At 36.8% G+C, this 11,362-nt stretch overlaps 1 protein-coding gene across 1 annotated transcript; it reads right to left on the bottom strand.

The window, feature by feature from the left end:
• Positions 1-4,203: 4,203 nt before the first annotated feature.
• Positions 4,204-5,139, bottom strand: LOC130847848 (olfactory receptor 10A7-like). Its single transcript, XM_057725498.1, has one exon. It carries the CDS (start codon positions 5,137-5,139, stop codon positions 4,204-4,206), a length of 936 nt encoding a protein of 311 aa, XP_057581481.1.
• Positions 5,140-11,362: the final 6,223 nt, after the last annotated feature.

An 11,362-nucleotide genomic window follows, 5' to 3' on the forward strand; every position in this document is an offset into this window, starting at 1 on the left:
AGAGGAACTGAAGCCAAAGTCCCTGCCTTCAATCTCTGCCTTAGAGAGGATATCTGGAATAAAGAGAGTCTAAGATTCCTCAACCTACCCCACAGTTACTGCTATTCCCTAACACAGAAGCTATAAAATTGCCAAAGTCCTTTGTTTGGCACTCCAAGTCCTCTTCTTTAAATCCCCTCTGTGCTATTCTTTCTTCCCGCTCTCTTTGTGCAACAAATTCTCCTGTAAAACTATTTCTTAAATGGTCCTCTCGTTTTTCTACCTCTGTACGCTTCCTAATTTTCTACCCCTTCCTAGTCTACTTCCTGCTTCCCTGATAGTCCTAATTCCATGTCTTAGAAATTTAAAACTTGTCTCTTCCTTCAAGGACCAGCTTAAATACCACTCTTCAAAAAGCCCTCTTTCTCTGGTCTACTGGACTGGTGAAAAAACTAATCTCCTAAACAGCAAAATCCTTTAATTTATAACTTTCTTTCGGTTGTATGTGTGGATGTTAGAGTTACAAACATACATGTGTAAATGCCTTAAAATTCAGACACTATGTAAGATGTACCTGGGTTTCCCCATCACAATACTAAACTCATAATGGACACATAAGGAATGTTTAGGAAAAGAAAGGCATGAATTGAAATGTCCGGTGTCTAGACTTCTTCAAAGACACAAACACCAAAAATGTGCAGCCATGTGAGGGGCTCTGGAAACAGCTATGTTGGCATCTGTGTGTTTAACTCTCTTTGATCAAACATTAGTGAGATAATAGCCACTTCACCAGAACTGGTTCCCAGAAATTGGAATAAGAGCCCATAATAAAATCAACTCTATGAAAGCCATCCACAGAGGACATACGAAATTCTAGATTTTCAGCTTCATCTTAGTCATTTGCTTCCACATCCCATCCCTTAGATGTTCAAATGATAGTGAACTCAAATACACCATAAAGTTTCTCCTTTTGCTTATTTTTGCTTATACTAGTCCTATGCATCGAACACCACTAACCGACCTAGGAAACACATACTTCTTTTAATGTCACAAATCAAGCATCACTTTTTCTAGAAATCACTCCCGAACTCATCTTCCAGGTTTTTCCCGTCTGTATAACGATACCGGTAGTACCCACAAACATCGAGTTTCTGTGAGAACTAAGCAAGATAACATTACCATAGCAAGTTGTCCCTTTGTTCAAGTGTTTTGTTTTTTGCTTAGTATTGTCCTAGAGTAACTATCGATAGTGCTACCTTTTATTCTCAAAGTGCCCTGATTCAAATATAAAAATATGAGAAAATCCTAAGTAGTGTATTTAAGCATTTGGGGCCTTAATTAATGAAAGCTGTCCTTGGTGCTAGAAAAGTACCATACATGTAATTTTGCTATAACATTAAAACATACTCTTTTAATATAAAGTCTTCTTTGGTAGATTGTGAAACTTCAAGGCAGTTACTTTTTATCCTCAAGTCCTGTGATATGACAAGTAAGCAACAAACATTTATTTAACAAATGAATGGCAATTCCCTGTTGAACTAGAGAGCTACCAAAATCTACTTCCAATTCTGGGTGACAGGAAACCTACTGAAAATATGTATAAGATTCTGAAATTCACAAGGTGACATTTATTGATCCCATATTTTAAGATGATGAGACTGGAGTAATAGAAGTTTAAAAGGCATGCCAATGTGTTCTTACATAGCAGAGCTGGGAAGAAATGAATTGCTACTTGTTCCTAGACCAGTGTTCTGTAAAACAGGGAAATGTACAACATTATAGAAAGTCACAGGCCTAATTAGAATTGGGGGAAAGTTTTGGGGAACTTCCATAAATGTCAGGTTCATGGCTATATTCAATCTGATATTTTGATTAGATTGATTAGTCAGGATTTAGGCAGGATTGTGTTGTGAAGTACTTGTTGAAAGACTCACATTGCCTATGACTATGGTGAGGTGAATCACTGCAAGTTCAAACCAGCTAAAAAAAGAACTATTAGATGAATAAACAAAACAGAGAGGCAAAATAGATAATATCAAAGAATCAGTTCAGCTTTCAGATTACTTTGGAAGAGTGGTACTGATGAGAAATAATTCATTTCACCATGACTTTACTCCTTTTCAGTGTTTTACAATCCTCATACTTGCTAACTGTAACTCTAAATTAATTTTTTTCACTTGAAGGAGAAAGATACCTATTAGGAAAGCTGGTAACATGATATATGGGAGTAGTGTCTATTATATCCTCTATACCTACTTTTATAAACATTCAATCTTTCCAACATTGCATTATTGTCCTTAAAATTAATCAAGCATGTCTAAAAAGTGAAAGCCATTTCAGAAGAATTGTTGACAGGTTTATAATATATTAATTTTATTATCAGTTTATAATAAATCTATTCTAGAGAGGTTAGAGACTTCTAGATAAAGATAGGGAGATGATTGCTTGATTGCTTTTTACATTTTTCTTTTTAATTTTTAAATTTTATTTACTTTTTTGGCTGTGCAGTATGTGGGATCTCCATTCCCCAACCAGGGATTGAACCCACGCCCCTGGCATTGGAAGTGCAGAGTCTTAACCACTGGACTGCCAGGGAAGCCCCCACTTTTTACTTTTAAATCAATTTTAAACCAGTGATGCTTACTTCACCTATTTCATCAAGGAGAGTTCATTTACTCTTGTGTACAATCTTTTTATCTAGTTAAAAGAAATGGTTGCATTTAATTATTGGATATCTGTAAAAGAGGAATTATATTCTGTTTATTCTATTCTAATTGTGAAATAAACTAGTGAGAACATTTTAGAAACCACTTATCTCTAATTTAATAACTAGTTAGTCAAAGGCGATATTTAAGCTTATTAAGTATACTGTGATGAAATTATATTTTGCTATTCTCTTAGTTCAAAGAGTAATTTTTTTCTAAAGATACCACTGGCTGAAAAGCTTCAAAACATAGGAAATATTTGTTTCCACACATTTGTGACATATTTACATGTATCTGTCTGTCTTCTACACAGCAACCAGAAAAAGCTTTCAAAAACTTGTGTCATATCATCCTTCTTCATAAAACGTACACATTTCTAGGAATAACCCCCTACTCCTTACCGTAGTCAGCTTAGTCCTGCAGGGTCTGACTACTGTCTGCTCCCCACACACCTCCCTCCTGCTGCTCTGCTTCTCACTAGTTTTCTTTAGCCCCTCAAATAGAGCAAACTGTCTCCAGTGTTTGCCCACAAACATCCTCTACATAGAAAACTCTTCTCGATTTGACTGCTGCCTCTCCTTCCAATCTTCGTATGCAGCCTCCTCAGAGAAGGTCCTCCTACCTGTTATTGTCTGTCACTGCCTCTTGATGATATTTCTCTTATTTCATTTACCCTAATTTGTCAATATAAGTGAGTACATTATGTGTATATTGTAAATATTTATATGTATATGAGGAAAGGAAGTATTTCTATTTTATTTAACATTATGTTCTACAATCATTCAATACTATGTCCTGAATGAAAGACCTAATTCATTAATTCATATTTGACCAAATCTTCTGCTTCTGTTCATTGCTATCCTCCTATCCACACAATCAACATAAAATCACCAAGAATAAGCCTATAGTCAGATACAATCAGATTTATTGATCCACTGCAAAGAGGAATACAACACACCAGCATTTGGGGAGAAGGGCGGAGTTAAAGTAAAATTTAAATGAAGCAATATTTTGATAGATTCATTGCAAAGCAGCGCAAAATAAGGTCTAAGCCATAAAGTAGACACAGGGTCTTGGTTCCTTGGAAACTACAAAATTAAGGTAGATGTGAAGTGTTGCATCCCAAAACCCTTATTGGAAGCTCTGCACCTGAGATGAAAATTAAGAATGCTTCTATCAAGGTGTTTTACATACTCCAGGCAGAAGTAAGATGTTCCATCTTATTGGTATCATTTAAAGCAATTAATTCTCAAGAGTCTATGATTTTAGAGAACCAAGATTTTTCAGCGACTAAAGTAATATTAGTCACTCAATAAAGGGCATTGTTTTGACACATGAAAGCTGTGATTTGTCCTTGAAGGAGACATGATTCTTGTTGAGTTTGCAGCTGGAATTATATATCTCTCATGAATGGTAGGGCAGATGTTGACTGTCCAAGCTAATTTTTACTGTATCACTTCATATTCAGAAGTCAAAGGTCTTACATTAACAGTTAACTTTAGTGTCCCATTAAGAGCTCTCATGTCCTCTGTTTTGCAAGAGCTCTTCTTAAAGCTCCTTTTACATCTTGGTTCCTTAGGCTATAGATCAAGGGGTTGAGCATGGGTGTGATCAAAGTGTAGACCACCGCGACGATCTTGCCCCCTGCCCTGGAGGACTTCGACTGGGGTCTCATGTACATGAAGATGCCAGTTCCATAGAATAAGGCCACCACTGTCAGATGGGAAGCACAGGTGGACAGTGCCTTGTGCCTTCCGGAGGCTGACCGCATCCTGAGGACGGACAGAAGGATTCGGGCATAGGAAACAGCAATGAGGAGAAACGGAATGAAGACGATGAGGATGCTGAAGATTAACACAACCATCTCGGGAAATGAGGTGTCAGTGCAAGCTAACCTCATGACGGAAGGAACCTCACAGAAAAAGTGATCCAGGACATTGGGCCCACAGTAAGGTAAACTCAAGGTGAGGACATTGATGACCATGGAACTCAGGAAACTACTGGACCAAGAAATGGCTGCCAGCTGGACACAGGTGCTTTGGTCCATAATAACTGTATAATGAAGAGGATGGCAGATGGCTACATATCTGTCATAAGCCATGGTACCGAGGAGAACGCACTCGGTCATCCCAAAAGAGAGGGAGAAGTACATCTGAGTAGCACAGCTGGAGAATGGGATGGTCTTCTTTTTTCCCACCAAGTTGGACAGCATTTGTGGGACATTGGTGGATGTGTAGCAGATATCCAGAAAGGATAAATTAGTGAGGAAGAAGTACATGGGGGTTTGGAGACATGTTTCTATCTGGATAATAGTGATAATAATAATATTCCCCACCACGGTTAATAAATAGAAGAACAAGAACATAATAAAAAGAATGAGCTGCATCTTTGGCTGTGATGAGAGCCCCAGGAACACAAATTCAGTCACAGTGAAGTTGGTTTTTAACACGTTCATGTTTTAGGTCACCTCCCATTCATAGAACAATCCATTCACCTGAAGAAAAAAATCAAATGCCCTATTTGTCACAGTGTTGGAAATTCAAGACATGAGTAAGAAAGCATTGAAAAGTCTTGGTCTGAGATTACATCTTGAGTATCTGAGTTGTATTACAAGTGGAAAGTACTTCTTCTGCTTTTGAAGGGAGTATTTGTAAAGAATATTCAAACTTAATACTGATGCAATTAAATAGACATTCTTGCCTTTTCTCTAAGGGTTTGCTCTTTTGACTGTTCATAATCTTTCCAAACCATATCCATTCTTCAAAGTCTAATTTATGCTCATTTCTTCAAAAAGATCTAATTATGTCTGTGTTCTACACCTACCAACAGCAAGATGTAGGACTCAAGTAAAAAGCAATAAGGGACTATGCTTCATGTGCTACCCACTAACCTAAAAGTAAAAGCCAGAACAGCAGCCTGTGCATCTTCTTTATCACCTTGATGCAGCTTTCTAATGATTAGACACCCTGATACCCTAAAGAACAAAGACTCTGCACACCAACACCAAAACCAGTGATAGATCACATATCGCCAATTCTCCCAGCTTCACCACTTTCATGCACCGGGGTCTTGGATGGTTTCATTATTTATGTAAAATGAGAATAATAATAGAACCAATTTTTTGAGGATTAAATAATGTGTATGAAGAATTTAAGACAATGTTTACACATAAAACTCATCCACAAATAACACCTATTACATAATAACATACAGTGTTCCTACATTTATCCAGAATTCACTTCTCTGATGAAAAATAATTCAGAGAAATAATATCACTAAAAAGGACCCAGACAAATTAAGGTTAGTAGGTCTAATCACTGAGAGCTCCTTAGCCCCAGCCCTATGTTTACCTACTCTTAGTTTGTTCACAGAGTTATCAATAGTATGTTTGGTTAACTGACTTGCAGCAGATCAAAAGCAGGGAGTTTAGAAATGCATGGGGTAATGAAGAGTTCAAAAGGTAGGTACAGGTACAATAGCAAGAAGCTGCCAATTATTCATCTACTCATTTATTCATTCTTTCTTTCTTTTTTCTTTCTTTCTTCCTTTCAAACTTTGTTTTTAATAATCTAGTACCTACCGGATGCTGGACTTGCTGTGATAAACACAACAGATGTTCTGATACTTTCATAAACCTTACAATCCAGTGGAAAGTTGAGATGAGGGAAACAAACTGATTCCCAATGGAGCGAGGAATCTTATCAAGAAGACCTTTAAGAACCAAGTAGTTGCAGGTCATGAAAAAACACTATGCAAAATATCATATTTCAAATATTACTTTGCATGTAATACATTTTAGAGATTTTCTCATATTTTGTTTTACATCAGGGCTTTTCAAATCAAATAACTCAGTGCACTGGTAAACTAAATGATCTAAAATATGAAGTCCAGAGATGAAAAAGGGATGGGCCTGGAAAGAGGAGAGAGAAGTTAAGTCACAATCCTGTTTCCATCAAGGGTAGAGAGAAAGAGAGGTTACAGAGTTCCCTTTCAGGCCCTCCAAACAGCAGTCAGAAAGTCCTGCTGAAAATAAGAAATGCTTGGTGATGTCTAGGAGTGATGATGATGCCAGCAAAGGACATCTACAGTGGGTTTCTCCATTGACCACAAGATGGCACGTACTCAGGAGATCGCAGGACCAGCAGTGGGCCCACAGCATCCGCAGCTGTTGAGCCCACATCCCATGCCTGGATGCACCGTGAACCAGCTGGGAGGCCTTGTCCGCACGGTCCACACCACCATTCTGTGCTTAACTTTCCTTATCTGCAGGATGGGGGCAAGAGTAGCATCTTCAAAGAGTTTATGGACCACATAAATGAGAGGATACGTGTACAGCACCTAGAACAGAGTTAGGCATATGTAGATGAGGGCTCCATATGTGTTAACTGTTATCATTATTATACATGGGATCCTCATTAGGGGATCTTTGTTAAGTGTACAGGAATTACTGGCACTTCTCAGCCCCCACCCCAAATAACACAGAGACTAAGTCTTTAAGACAATAAACAACTCGTCCAAAATCACTTGAGGAATTACTGAATACGTGTGCAAGAACCTATGACAAACATGCATATAGTATATTTATATTTATATCTGTAGTAATAAAACTAGGCCAAAATAGAAGTCTTGGTCCCATAGGCAGGCATGCATATGTAGAATTGTGGTCACATAAAGAAACATAAATATACTGGTTCAATATTTAACTAAGATATCCCTTCGTTCCTCTAAACCCACCTTTGCCTCAATAAGCATTTTTCGTTACTTTATAGCTGAAACTATTTAAAGCAAGCTATAACCTATTCTATGGTCAGGGTTTCAAGGTATAAATCTGTTTCTGTTCCTATGAGAACACAAAGAGCTGCATCTTCCTCATAAGGATAAGAGGAATAAAGGCACTTCTGTAAATAAATACAAAGCCCATAATATAAAGCAAATTCACCAAGTCAAATCTAGGGTTGCAAAAGCCCTGGATGTTGTGTAATTACCTGTAGATCCTATACAAGCATCTCAATCAAGCAAGCAATCACAGAGTAAACTGTACACCCTCCACTTCACCTCACAAGGCGAAAGTTACTGTTGCCAAATGCAGTCTTGAAGTATGTCTGCCTGGAAAACTCCTATTTAGTCTTTTAAATACTGGGCATTCACGACATCCTTTTCAAAATTCTCCTTGAGTCACCCAGTCAGAGTAAATCAGAGCCCCCTCTGCTGAACCATTTCCATACTTTGAACACCCTTTGTTGTTGTATTTGTGTGTGTGTGTGCCTGTGTGTTTGTGAACAAAAATTTATGTCTATCTCTCCAATTAGCACTGGGTTTCTGGGGATCCTGTCATGTTTATTTGTGCTTTTTCCATTCCCTAGCACATAGTAAGCACTATTAAATACTCATATACTCATAAACCTCAAATAAACCCTTTTTATGTCCTGCTTTACTTAAGTCTTGAGCTCAGATTAAGAATAAATACACACTCATGGTAGCCATGATTTAAGTCAAAGAATATGGTCAAAGTAATTTACTCCCTAATAGTTTGTTTTTCTGAACAACACGGTCTAATGCTCAAAAAGCCATCTAATTCAGTTTAGGGAAAAAAATAAAAACAGTTGATGTAGCTTGATGCCAAGCAGGTACAATATGTGCTAACTTATACTTTACCCAAGTTCAGGTTATTTGGGCATCATATGGACACAGCATCGTAAGTATTTTATGTAGTACATGGATAACTGACTCACTTTTCCGGTTCGGCAAGTCACAGGAAGAAATGTAAAATATATTTTACACCAAACTAGAAAGTCTAATGTTGCTTCACAATTTAGGATTTTCAAAAGCTAGCTCATTAATCTTCATGTAATTTAAATGCCTTGTATAACTGAAGACATCATTTACTTCACTGTGGGATTTAATTGTTTATTAAATTTAGTAGATAGATCTGATAGATAGCAAGGATATTGTTGGTCTTTGGTAATTCCTTATTTTCTAGGGACATTTTTGCAATGCACTGTAGTGTGGGGGTAAAACATCAGGTCTGGACAAGGACAACCAGAATATGATTCTGACTGCACATTTCTCTGCTGGGTCATTTGGGTAAGTTTCCAAACTTCTCTAAGCCTCATTTTCATCTATGTTAAGTTGGAACTATATTAATACTTACCATAGCATTATCATGAGGATTAAATTAGAAAGTACATCTAGCAATTTTAGCATAGTATCTGACACATAGTAAAAAAATAAATTATAGCTAACAATATATAAACTTTATGTTTATTCAATTTGCTAAAAATATACTTGTGATATGAGTTGAAGAGCCATTAAACATAATCATATTGAAAGTACTTACTATATCACTACAGAGGTGTTTAGAGCCTACCAAACTCATACAATCCCTGTGTGTGTTTAGTATTACCAAAACTGGTGATTTCATTAGTTATCAGTTCTTCAGTCAGTGAAACTTAGTGTTTATAAAAATGTAAGGAGCAAGAAGTTTAAGGACTAGGAATAAAGATAGCATCATTCCCTACCTAATTAAGGAATAATGTTAGAAAGGGCTTTCAGGAAGCCCCTAAATATTTTTCTAATGAATCCCTCACTGAGTTATGAAAATACCCTAGGAAAGGAATGATCATTTTTGAATAAAAATACCACTTACAGTGTTTACACATTACATCATAGTTGGTAATGCACCACATTCTGTGAATTTGCTTCAGAAATCCTCTTGAACAAGTCATTGGGGTCTGGTTTTGATAACGCATTGGGGGAGACAGAGGAAAATATGAAAGTAGAGTCTCCTGGAAGCCCAGGCTCTAAGTGAGGGCCAACTCCAAACATCAGCAAGATTGCTATGTTGGAAAACATAACAAAAGCTAACAACTTCTGATATTCAGTAGAGGCAATTAAATCACTTTTCTATCCCCCACCCAACCTCTAGAAAAATCTTTCTGTATGGAAAAAAAATATTAAAAAATTATATTAAATGTTACCTACTAAAATTCTTTATTACATATAATTTATTACCTATTATATTTCTTTATTACAAACACTTAGGTATTTTGCTGATAATAAATCACATCTTCACAACTCCAATATATTTATATCCTTGTTAAGTATGAGAAAATTGAAGATCAGAGAGGCTATACAACTGTCTTAAGGTCAGGTTATTTAGCAAAGCCATAATTTGGACTTGAGTTTACCTAATTCCAAAATGTCCTTTAACTAAATAATTGAGAGTTTTATTTTACTTATTTACTATATTATTATTTTTACTATCTCAATAAGCAATTGCAATCATAAGCAAAACTGATTTAAACAATACCTAAAGCAAGAAGTGTTGTGTGGAAATAATCTTCATACCTGTCCTCACCACATATTCATGGAAAAAAAAAAATAGGAGACAAAACAGTATTGATATCCATGTGCAAAAAATATGATTCCACAGAGATAAAATACAGCCTCTTTTATGATAATCACAAATAAGCTACTGCTATAAACCAATTCAGCCCAGTGAAATCCCTAAGTTATCTGAGTTTCTCATTTTAGTTCCTCAGGCTGAATTTTAAATTCTTGAGGGATGATGTCCCAGGATCAGTAATTAAAATTTTAATTATTAGTTCTGAGGGATTCCTGGTTGATTTGTGTGTTGGTTCCTCCCTTCTTCTCCCTCCCCTGCGTGGGAACGTTTCCCAAGGTTAAATGCAACATGTCTTCAAGTGACCAAGCTGTTCTCATCCTTCCATGTGGCTTAATACTGGTTACCATGAAAATGGATGTATTCAACACAAAAGCAGCAAAACCTAAAAGGCAGGCTTCAAAGACCATACACAGAGTCATGCCCTGGAGTCAACTGGAATTTAGGGATGGTTATGGCCCTAGCATACTCTCAATTGTCCACATAGAAATTTTCTAGATTCTCTTCTCCCTGATTATAGCAACTCTGGAGCCATCCACGATTGCATAGCTAGTAAATGTGAACTGTTTATAAGTAAGGGCAGCATGGAAACTTGCTAGTTTGGGGAGCTCAAACACACCATTTCATTTTCATAAGCCTTGGTTTATTCATTTCCAAGTGGACATTAAAATATTTATCCTACTGTATTGCTCCCTTGTTATGGATCTAAAGAAAAGAAAGGAAGGAAGGAAGGAAGGAAGGAAGGAAGGAAGGAAGGAAGGAAGGAAGGAAGGGGGAGGGAGGAAGGAAAAAGGAAAAAGTTAATATTAACTAAGTATTTTCAATGTATAAAGAGACAGCTGAGTCAAATAATGCCTCCACATAATAACTTAACTTAATCTTATAATTCTCAAATCCTGAGTGCACTAGAGTTGGTTGTTGTTCATTTGTTTGGTTTTAATATCAATTCCCAGGCCCAATTCTTAATCAGAATCTCTGCAGATTGGACTCAGATATAGGTATTTTTAAAAATTCCGCAGGTGAGCACTTAAAACCTTATTTTTCCAACACTTTTTACTGGAAAAAGGATATGATTGTGGATTTGGAAAAAGCTAAGCCCAAAATATGCATCCTCTTAGGGAGTTCCATGTTGTTGCTTCCACTTTTTCCCTACTGTATTACAACCTTTAAGAAATGTTGTGCGAAAGCAATCTAAAATGTCCAATACTCGTCTAAGACTCTTTGGAACGTCCAGTTCCCTTTTGCTTTGATGGAACCTCCCAGCGTAGATCCCCAC

Source organism: Hippopotamus amphibius, chromosome 3, assembly GCF_030028045.1.
Source record: "Hippopotamus amphibius kiboko isolate mHipAmp2 chromosome 3, mHipAmp2.hap2, whole genome shotgun sequence".
In the NCBI taxonomy this organism is placed as follows: Eukaryota; Metazoa; Chordata; class Mammalia; order Artiodactyla; family Hippopotamidae; genus Hippopotamus; species Hippopotamus amphibius.